This window comes from Entamoeba dispar, genomic scaffold, assembly GCF_000209125.1.
Source record: "Entamoeba dispar SAW760 scf_1105229462263 genomic scaffold, whole genome shotgun sequence".
NCBI lineage: Eukaryota > Evosea > Mastigamoebida > Endamoebidae > Entamoeba > Entamoeba dispar.
In genome coordinates this window covers 1-11,166 of record NW_001855105.1, presented here as the reverse complement: position 1 = coordinate 11,166, position 11,166 = coordinate 1, and the positions used below count along the sequence as shown (strand labels likewise).

Sequence of the window (11,166 nt, the reverse complement as noted above, 5' to 3'; positions counted from 1 at the left end):
AAGAAAAGAAAGGAATATTAGTAACAGGATCAAGTGATAAAAAAGTAAAAGTATGGAAAATTAATGAGAAAACATTAATTAATGAAAAAGTATTCAGTGGACAAAATTGTGGAATTGTAGGATTAACATTAAATAATGATAATATTAGAATTGGATATAAAAATGGAGTTATTAAAGATATAAACATTGTCTCAGGAATTGCAAATGAAGTTGTTACTGGATTTCAAGTTAATGGATTTACTTTTAATGAACAATTAGTTCTTGGATATGAAAGAACTGTAACATTATTAGACCCAAATAAATTAGAAATAATAGGTGAATATCGTCAACATAAAAAGACCAATTACATATTCTAAATTATTTAATTCTCAACTTGGAGTATCATCTTCATTTGATAAAACTGTAGAATTTTGGGATATAAGAAATCTAGAACAAACAGCAATTAGATTAAAAGGTCATCATGCAGGTGTAAATCATTTTGATTTTATTGAAGATAAAATAATAACTTGTTCTAATGATAAAAATATAATGGTATGGGATTATAGAAAACCTGAAATTCCTTTAAAAATATTACAAAATCATACAGGTGAAGTAATTTTTATTAAACATGAAAATGATAAAATTATTTCTTCTTCTAAAGATATGACTTTATCTTTAATTGATTCTCAAAATTTTAATCTAATTAATACCATAAATACACATTCTATTGTTTCTTCATTTACTTATGATGATAGATATTTATTTTGTGGATGTTCTTCTGGAGAGTTAATGTTATTTGATTTCTCTTAAAAAATTGTTTTTTTATTTTTATAATTTTGTTTTTAATAACAAATAATTAATTATGAAATGAATTTATAATAACAATGAAAGAAACATAAAATGAGTGTGTTTAATTCTCCACTCTCTTTGGTACTCTTTCCTTATCTTTTTTAACTCCTCTTCTTCGTATTTCTCAATTAGATTTAATTTAAAAAGAAGTATTCCACTGTGGACTTTTCGTTTATAAATATCTTTCTTTTTTCTTAAGTATTTCAGTTGGTTCTTCTTTATTAAATACTCCTTCTTTATATCCTACTTTATGACATTAACTCACATAGTACATCATTCATAAACAAACATAATAGTGCTCTAATTGATAGACTTGATTTAGATACTGTGAATTCATTTCAATTAGAATTAAAGTTCATTTTTGATAAACTAAGAACCAAATATTCGATTCAAAAAGAAACAAAAAAGAAACAAGAAATAATAAATATTCAGATCAACCATCACTAACAATTGTATCCATTTATTAAAAACAATCTGAATATTCTCTTAACTATATTCTATATTTTATTTTAATAAAAGATAGATGAATAAGAATAATATTTAATATGATATCAATTAATGAAAATATAAAATGATATAATTTAACACCATTATCAAATGTAATATCTAATGAATATAAATATAATGAACAATATGTAAAATTCATAAATATTCAATTAAATCATTATAATATCGAAATTAATGACTATTCATCATTTATAACAATGAAATAAATGAAATGACAAATATTTCATTTTCACATTCATGATATCTTTAATTCATTTATCTACAATTTATTAATTATTCAATATTTAAACAATATAAGTCTAATGAAAATCACAAAATAATAACAAACACATCAAAATAATACAATAATAATACAATATAATATTGAAAGAAATGAAGAAGAAGAAAGAATTTAATAATCAAATAACAAAATATTTAAATAAAAAACAAACAAACAAGAGAGAAAAATAGTTAATTAAGTATTAATAGAATCTGTGTCTATTGTTCCTGCCTCACCGGAGACTAATCCCATCACTGAGTATTCGTCATGTAGTTCAACAACATATGTTTGGTTGTGGTAGAAATATTGTTCTATGACGTCCATCATGTTTTTTATTACATGGTTTTTAATTTCTTTAGTGATGTTAATTTCGATTTTTAATTATTTAATTAATTTAATATTTTCAATTTTTATTAATTAATTGATTGAAATTATTAATTTATTTTGATATCTTTTATTTTATTTATTTTAATCATCATATTATTCGTTTCTTTATATTTATTTCTTTTATTCAATTATATTCTATTAATATTGTGATATATAATAATATTCATATCAAATAATCGATTATTTTTATTCTTTTTATTTATTACATATATATATGATATTTTATGATTTATCATTCACTTTTTAATATTATTTATTCAATATCATAATAATATCATTGTATTTGAACATTTTTTCATATATTAATTTCATATATTGATTATTTCATATATATTTTATTATTATTTAATATGATAATTCCAATATTATCATATTTTTCAATTTGTGATTTTTTATGACAAATACAAGATAATAGAATAAGTTCTATTATTGATATATTGTAATTATAAAGTATTGAATATTTTAATCTTTCATTTTTTAATATATTATCTTTCCTATACACACTGAATATTACTCCATCTTATATTTTAATTAATTTGAGAAATGCATTTTTCTTTATATTGATTGACTTCCATACATTTATTGTAGTAATTTTATCTACAAATTTTGACTCGAACCATCTTCTAAAATGTCCACTTGTTTGATTTCCATTTTTTGATGTATTTGTTGGTCATTATTTTCTTTATTTTTAATACTACTTCTTTTTTATTTTCACTTCATTTATTATTTCTTCTATTTTCGTTTCTGTGATTTTATGACTTAGTACTTTTTTAATTCTATTCCATATTCATTTCTTGGAATACCATCTATCTATTATGTTATTTCTTATTTCACTCTTGTACATTAGTACATTACTGTTCTGATTAATTCAATAACATATTCGTCAATTAGGCTTATTAATCCTTCACCAATTTCATTTATAGGGACATATAGACGGTCTTTGGAGTTACAACAATGTATTTTGCCTTTCTTAAATATTTTCTATCTCTAAATCCATTCTATCTATGTTACCTTCCAATTTACTACTGATGCTGAATATCTGAAGATGGGTATTACTTCAGTATTAATTCTTGTAATATAACTTCTATTACTACTTTCATCAGTATTTATCTCTTCCATTTTCTTCATCATCTTTTATTTGATGATTTTACAATTGAAGGTATCATTAATTTCATCGGACTGCCATACACCTAAATATTTATACAAGTCCTCTCCTTCAATTAATGTGATGTTTTGCATTCCATCTGGTATTTTATTAATGTTCTTTAATACCATTCCTGATTTATTTTCATTTCCATCCCTATTCCACTTATTATTTCTTTAATTTCATTGTGGATTGTTCCCATTTCTTCACTACTTAGTGTCATTATTCTCAAATCATCCATATACAATGTATGGTTTGATTTTGGGAACTTCTCTTCTATGATTTGAGAAATTATATTCATTTGGATGATGAAGATAGAAATGATAATGAATCACATTGTAAAATTCATCAATTTAATACATCCTAGATATTCATTATATTTATATCCTATGAATATCTTCAATCTGTTCATCATACTTTCTACAATGTCTATGATGATACCCTCTACATTAAAATATTTTAGTGATTCTATTACCCATTCATGATTTACTGATTCATATGCTTTCTTAATGTCATAATATGATTCTACATATTTTGTGTATTTCTCTTCTTTTTGCTGCTTTAACATATAACTGTTAATTAATCCTTCTTTAGCAGCAAGAGATTGCAGTTTACATCCCAATTGATTTTTACTAATTTTTAATGATTCACTATTCATGTTAATTCTATTGTGAATATTATCTTTTAATATGGAGGTAAATACTTTCATAATTACATTTGTACAACTGATAGGACGATAGTTAGTGACATCGTTCATATCACCTCATTTGTGGATTAGTATAGTTCTTCCACTTACCATGTCTAAAGGGATGTTTTCTGGGAAGTTTAACCATTCATTGAAGATATTAAGAATGGAATCTCTTGATGATGACATTCTCTTCCAATAATACCCATATATAATGTCAATGCCTGGTGCTTTCCAATTACTTATTTTCATCAGGCTTAGATTTAAATCATCCATTGAGATGATGACACTATCATAATTCCTGTATCTTTCATTCCACGAGGTGATTTGTTTTATTTTCCAATGTTCTTTATTTAATATCACCTGTGTTTCATATAACGATTTCAAATATTCTAAAGTAATATCGTTATTTGGGTATATTTCATTTTGTTTTTCTTCTTTATTTTAATTTTGTTATTAGAATCAAACATGATTTTATTTGTATTGATTCTGATAATTTCATTCTTATTAAATTTAATTCTTTCTTTAATCATCGTCATCATATATTTTAGGTACTTTATTCTTTCATGTGATTTAATTTTAATTTCATCTACATCTTGTTCATTTAATCTCATGATGCATTTTATTCTGTACCATTTCCTTCCCTTGATTAGATATTCTAGTCTATTTATTTTCCTTAGGATTTCTTTTACTTCATCAAATTTATCTCATTTAAATTTATTTTGGAGATAGTAATGCATACACATTGAAATCCTTTTCATATCTTCTTGTAGATTTTCTATTCTGCTTCCTGACCATACCCATTTATTATTAATTTCTCTTATTAATTTATCTGATTCTTTCCTTTTCCAGTAATAATTAATATTTACACATTTATCTATTTTCATTTCTTTAACTTGAGTGATGATAGAGTTAATGTATTCATTATCAATATCAGTAGAGTTATTTTTTATGATAATAATTTTTATTATTGGATTACACTCTACTTTCCCTTCTATGATGGAGTTCATTTTCATTTTAATATATCTTTTAGTTGTTTATTTTATTCTATGTGACTTTTTAATATTATTAATGTATTCTTTCTCATTATTTACATTAATATTTATTACTTTTATTATGCTTTCTATTTGTTCCCATCTTAATTTCTTATTTAATTTCTTATTTAATTTCTTATTTAATTTCTTATTTAACCAATTAATTCAAAACAATACAACACATCAATTAAAATTCTATTTGTTTGATTTGTTGTGTTTTCTTTTCTTCTTGATTGATTATTATTTCTTGTTTTTTGATATTCAGTGTTTTGCTCTCTTCTATTTCCAGAATTGTCTTTTTCATAGGGGTAGTTTTGTTCATTTGTATTGTCCCAGATGATGATGTTCTCAGTATTTGTTGGTATTTATCACTAGAGTCATTGTTTTCTTCTTCTCCAGTTCCTTCTGGGATAAAAAATTTTCGATACTTTCTTGTTGGTTTGATATTAATTGTTTTTGTTCTTCATTTTCTCTTTGTGTATGGTCTAATTCTTTTCTTGTTATTTCTGCAATCTCATAGTTTTGAATCGCACTTTTTTGATATACAGAGATTTGATTTTCTTTATCTCTTATGTTCTTCTCTAGCAGCTCAGCACTCTTCTCCAGCTCACCACCTTTAAGGACTTCGTCCTTCTCTTTCTTCAGCTTCTCATAGCTAGCTCGGAGTGTTCGGATGGTTTCATCCTTGCCTCCTACTTCTATGATCCTTCTACCATTTGTTTCATTTATTTTTGATTGTAATGAATTATTTTATTATTTTAATTTAGAGTTTTCTTTTCTTATTTCATTAAATGTATTCTGAATATTGTTCATTTGTGTTTGAATCTTTTTTATTTTTTCTTCAAACTCTTTTCTAATTGTGTCTCATGTTTTTTGAATCATTTCATTTGAAATAGTTCGTTCTTCTTTTTTGTTTGAAATTCTTTAATAGTTTCTTCTAATTCTTTAATTTTATTTTGAAGTGTGTTAATTTCTTATTTGTTGCTTTCTTCTTCCTTTTTCTCTTCTTTATCTTGTGTTTTCCTTTTATTTTCTTTTTCATTTATTGTTCTTGCATTTTACATCTATCATTCATTTCTTTGATTGGATTTTTGTTTTTGATTTCTTCTTCAATTGTTTTAATATCTTCACTTGTCCAATCTTTTGTTTTATCTTTGATTTCTTCTTTGATTTTCTCTAGTGTTTTCTTCTTCCTTATTGAATATACTTCTTGGAGAATATTATACCATTTCTTTTCTTTACCTTCGTACTTTTTAAGTAATTCTTCGTATTCTCCTTTCTCCCATTTTCTTGTTATTCTTTTAATTTTCATTTCAATTTCATTTATTGTTAATAATTTAGGTTTCTTATTTGTATAATGTTTATTACCATTATATTTACATTGTTTCTTATTTGTTTTTATTTCTATTCTTCTTTTTCTAAACCCTTTTTTCTTGTTATTTCTTTTATCATAATTATTATGCATTTTATTGCTATTGAAGTCCTTTCTTTTCTTTGAACTTGAATACCTGTTTGTTGATTGATTTTCTTTACAAGACTCTATGGTATTACTCAATAGCCATGGCAACAAAATATGATGTATATTCTGCATTGATAAAAGGACATCTAATGATGAATAAAATATAAAATAAAATGAAATATTTAATAATTATGAATTTATTAAAAATAAAAATAATTATCATTTTATTTTATTTCTTATTATTTAATGTTTTTCATAATAAACATCAATTGATAAAAATAGAATGATGATAAAGAATAAAAAAGAAGAAATTAAAATATAAAAATAAAAGAACTAATAAAAACAACTAATAAATAATAAATCAATAATGAAATTAGGATATAATGAAATAATGATAGTATCAATGTACTTTAATGATATTGAAGATTTTATTAATTTAGAAATAGGAATTAAAAGATTTAGAGGAAACATGGAACGATTTCATTTTAATCCAATTCCTTTAGATAAATATTCAAGAAAATTATTTACTAATATTGAAACATTTCATATTTATAATGAAAATGATAAAATATTTAAAGATGGAAGAATATTTAAATATGTAATATGGTATGATATTAGTTATTCAAAATATTTATTCGAAAAAGAACAAGGAAATATCTGTAAAAATATAGAATATACAAAAGAAGATAGAAAATCATATGGGAATACAATACCATCAGAAGTTAAATCGCTTGGATATGATTGTTTTAGATACTGTGATTCATTAACAACAATTAATATACCATCATCAATTAGTAAATTAGGATATGATTGTTTTAATGAATGTAAATCATTACAATCAATTAATATACCATCATCTGTTAGTGAATTAGGATATGATTGTTTTTATAGATGTTCATCATTAACATCAATTAATATAGATAATCTACAATTTATTAGTGAAAAAAGAATATTTATGAATGAACCAGTGTTAGTTAGTATTAAAATACCAGATAATCTACAAATAATCAATGGAAAGAATATTGAAAAGAAAGATATTAATGAATTTATTATTCCATCTTCAATCACTAAAATAGGATATGATTGTTTTAATGGATGTACATCATTAACATCAATTAATATACCATCATCAATTATTAAAATAGGAAATGATTCTTTTTATGAATGTTCATCATTAATATCAATTAATATTCCATCATCAATTATTAAATTAGGAGATAGGTGTTTTAATGAATGTTCATCATTAACAACAATTAATATTCCATCATTAATTACTAAATTAGGTGGTCATTGTTTTAGAAAATGTTCACCATTAATATCAATTAATTTACCATCATCAATAAGTAATTTAGGATATTGTTGTTTTAGAGAATGTTATTCATTGACATCAATTAATATACCAGCATCTGTGAGTGAAATAGGAAATTGGTGTTTTGGTGAATGTTCATCATTGACATCGGTGAGTGTAGACAATCTACAATTTGTAAGTAAAGAAAGAATATTTATGAATGAACCAGTGTTAGTTAGTATTAAAATACCAGAAAATCTACAAATAATCAATGGAAAGAATATTAAAAAGAAAGATATTAATGAATTTATTATTCCATCTTCAATCACTAAGTTAGGAAAATGTTGTTTTTATGAATGTTCAACACTGACATCTATTAATATACCATCATCAATTATTAAATTAGGAGATGAATGTTTTTGTGAATGTTCATCATTAATATCAATTAATATACCATCATCAATTAGTGAATTAGGAAGTTATTGTTTTAATAAATGTTTATCATTAAAATCAATTAATATACCATCATCAATTAATGAAATAGGATATTGTTGTTTTTGTGAATGTTATTCATTAAGATCAATTAATATTTCATCATCAATTAGTAAATTAGGAGGTGATTGTTTTAATAAATGTTTATCATTAAAATCAATTAATATACCATCATCAATTACGTCAATAGGAATTAGATGTTTTAATGAATGTTATTCATTAACAACAATTAATATACCATCATCTGTTAGTAAATTAGGATATGATTGTTTTAAAGAATGCTATTCATTAACATCAATTAATATACCTTCATCAATTATATCATTTGGAGATGGATGTTTTTGTGAATGTGGATGTGAAGAGGAATTAATGAAAAATCAAAGAATACCAAGAAATTGTTTTAACAAATGATGATGAATGAAATAAAAATATAATAAATGAAATACAATATAATTTGAAGTAGAAATAAATTATAATTGATTATCATTTATATTATATTCTTTTCTTATTTATTCTTTTTGATATTATTCTTTTTTATTGTGTTAAAATATTTATTATTATTTATTGTATATGTTTATTATTTCTTATATCTTCTATTTTATCATATTTATTTATTATCTTTTATATCTTTATTATTATTTTATTATTGTTTATTATTCTTATATTCTATATTTTAAATTATGATTTTGTATTATTAAATATAAATTAAATGAATTTGATATTATAGATAAATAAATATCAATTTTATTAATCTATTTGTATTTATATAATATAAATATCAATAAAAATAAATTATAAGTTAAATTAAATGAAATATGAATATGAATAATATTAATATGAAATGAAATAATTAAATAATAAGAATATATTTAAAATATAAATATCAAATACATGAATAAAATAAATAATAAAATATAAATCAAAATAAATAAATAAAATAAAGAATAATAATCAAATATTAAAATATGAGTATGTATTTAATCAAATATATAAACATATATTAATTACATATTTTATTAAATTTAATGAAATTTGATTTTAATATATATCATAAATGTATATTAATAATAATATATTCTTATATTAAATTATTGATTTATTTATTAAAATATAAATAAATGAATAGAATTAATATTTATATTATATTTTATATCATAATATGTTGATTAAAAAATAAATAAGTATTTTATAAATGAATATATTTCATTTAATTATTTTATTATTATTTCTTATTATCGAATTTTATAATTTCTTATTATTTCTTTTTATATTATTATTCTCATTTGATGTATTATTATTGAATCAATCAATAGAATAAAATGATAATGATGAATAATGATAATAAAATGATAATAAATATTAATAATAGATAATGAAAAACATAAGAATATAAAAGAATTATATTTAATGATAAATAAGAAGAATGAAAATAATATAGAAAAGAAATAATAAATTATAAAATGATTTTGTAATTAATTTTAAATTAATATTCAATAAAAATGAATAAGAAGAGAGAATAAATAAAGAAATGATAATAAAGAAATATAAATGATTATAAAAAGAAAATAAATATATGAAGAAAGAGAATAAGAAATAATAACAATGAATTGTTAAATAATATCTATATTTCTTATTTTATATATTGAATAAATTGTGATATTTTATTAGTTAATTCAATTATTAATTATTCATTATTTGTGTTATATTTTCTATTGATTATCTTGAATTATTCATTACTTTTATTTTATGTTCTTTATATTATTCTATATCATCATTATTATATATTATTGATATTATTCTTATTATTTTAATGTTTTCATTCTTTTCTATTACTTCTCTATCATTTATCATTTTGTTTATTAATATAATCTTTGTTTCTTTAATTCTTTCTTTTCTTCTTTTTCTGTTTTTCATATATTTTCATTTCTCATTATTTCTGTTGTTTATAAAATGGTGAATATCATATTATCTTTCTATCTATTAATCTATCTTCTTTCTTCTTTTTATTACTTCTTTTTATTTTTGATTGAAAATATGAGTTAATTAAAATGATTATAATTCAATAATATGTGAATAAGAGAATAATATAATTATCAATAATAAAATAATTGAATGATGTAAGAATAAAGAATATATTGATAAATAATATCAATATGAAAATTAACATAGAATGAATTATAATAATATAATGTTTATTATTTAATACTTCATTATTAAATCATTATTCATTTATATTTAAATAATTTCACTTTCATTATTACTTTAAATATATTACTTATTATTATAAATATCATAATATCATTTATAGAAACAAATCATTAGAATAATAAAAGATAAAATAAGAAATAAGAATAAAGAGAAATAGAGAAGATAAATTAAATGAAAAGATAGAAAATATTAAATAAAATATCAAATAAAAGAAATAATGATAATAATTGATTGAAATTGAAATAGAATAAAAAATAAAATAAATGATGAAAATTAAAAAGAATAAAAGAAATAGAATAATAAAATAATAATAAAATGAAAGAAATATAATTTAAATTTATTTACTTTTATATTTATGTTTTATTCTATTTCTTATTATCTTGTTTATCATTATTTCATTCTTATCTTTTTTATTTCTTATTTTATTCTTTATTCTTTCTATTCTTTATTATCTTCATTTATTCTTTATCTTTTTATCTTTTTTATGTATTTATTGTATTCTTCTTTTTTATCTTTCTTATTTCTTTTATTATTTTTATTTCTGTTATATCTTCTTATTCTATCCTTATGTTTATCTTTTTTATTTCTCTTATTCTTTCTTTTATTCTCTTTTTATTATTATTTCTTTATCTTATTTATCATCTTTTCTTTTATTATTCTTTTTCTTCTTTTCTATTTCTTCTTTTATTCTTTCTATATCTTCTTTATATTATTTTATATCTATTTTATTCAACTTTCTTATTTCTATTCTTTATATTCATCATTTCTTCTTTTGTTTTATTCATTTCATTTAGATGTTTATTCATCATTGTTATTTCATATTATTTAAACAATTCTTATTTATGGTGATGAAATATTTGATTATTGATGATTAT

General features: G+C 20.6%; 2 protein-coding genes across 2 annotated transcripts, besides 27 other annotated features; both read left to right on the top strand.

Annotated features, from left to right (window-relative positions):
* Positions 1–789, top strand: EDI_016990 (F-box and WD domain protein, putative; the record flags this gene model as incomplete). The annotated part of the gene is made up of 2 exons (XM_001739614.1): positions 1–324; positions 431–789. Coding segments are annotated over 2 exons (683 nt in total), but the record flags the coding sequence as incomplete, so codon positions are not given.
* Positions 786–861: a sequence feature (AT_rich).
* A 459-nt stretch (positions 862–1,320) lies between these two features.
* Positions 1,321–1,463: a microsatellite.
* Positions 1,464–1,723: 260 nt separating this feature from the next.
* Positions 1,724–1,761: a sequence feature (AT_rich).
* A 16-nt stretch (positions 1,762–1,777) lies between these two features.
* Positions 1,778–6,446: a repeat region.
* A 12-nt stretch (positions 6,447–6,458) lies between these two features.
* Positions 6,459–6,566: a sequence feature (AT_rich).
* A 12-nt stretch (positions 6,567–6,578) lies between these two features.
* Positions 6,579–6,695: a microsatellite.
* Positions 6,671–8,494, top strand: EDI_016980 (uncharacterized protein; the record flags this gene model as incomplete). Its single annotated transcript, XM_001739613.1, has 1 exon — positions 6,671–8,494. One exon carries the CDS (start codon positions 6,671–6,673, stop codon positions 8,492–8,494), a length of 1,824 nt encoding a protein of 607 aa, XP_001739665.1.
* Positions 8,495–8,503: 9 nt separating this feature from the next.
* Positions 8,504–8,561: a sequence feature (AT_rich).
* Positions 8,562–8,569: 8 nt separating this feature from the next.
* Positions 8,570–8,756: a microsatellite.
* Positions 8,757–8,835: a sequence feature (AT_rich).
* A 14-nt stretch (positions 8,836–8,849) lies between these two features.
* Positions 8,850–9,021: a microsatellite.
* Positions 9,022–9,189: a repeat region.
* Positions 9,190–9,218: 29 nt separating this feature from the next.
* Positions 9,219–9,357: a microsatellite.
* Positions 9,294–9,382: a microsatellite.
* Positions 9,383–9,396: 14 nt separating this feature from the next.
* Positions 9,397–9,457: a microsatellite.
* A 53-nt stretch (positions 9,458–9,510) lies between these two features.
* Positions 9,511–9,680: a microsatellite.
* Positions 9,576–9,690: a microsatellite.
* A 3-nt stretch (positions 9,691–9,693) lies between these two features.
* Positions 9,694–9,780: a sequence feature (AT_rich).
* Positions 9,781–9,839: 59 nt separating this feature from the next.
* Positions 9,840–9,890: a microsatellite.
* Positions 9,891–9,902: 12 nt separating this feature from the next.
* Positions 9,903–10,028: a microsatellite.
* Positions 9,952–10,107: a microsatellite.
* A 16-nt stretch (positions 10,108–10,123) lies between these two features.
* Positions 10,124–10,273: a microsatellite.
* A 1-nt stretch (position 10,274) lies between these two features.
* Positions 10,275–10,390: a sequence feature (AT_rich).
* Positions 10,391–10,402: 12 nt separating this feature from the next.
* Positions 10,403–10,480: a microsatellite.
* A 2-nt stretch (positions 10,481–10,482) lies between these two features.
* Positions 10,483–10,616: a microsatellite.
* Positions 10,617–10,631: 15 nt separating this feature from the next.
* Positions 10,632–10,800: a microsatellite.
* Positions 10,801–10,805: 5 nt separating this feature from the next.
* Positions 10,806–10,983: a microsatellite.
* Positions 10,984–10,994: 11 nt separating this feature from the next.
* Positions 10,995–11,118: a microsatellite.
* Positions 11,119–11,166: the final 48 nt, after the last annotated feature.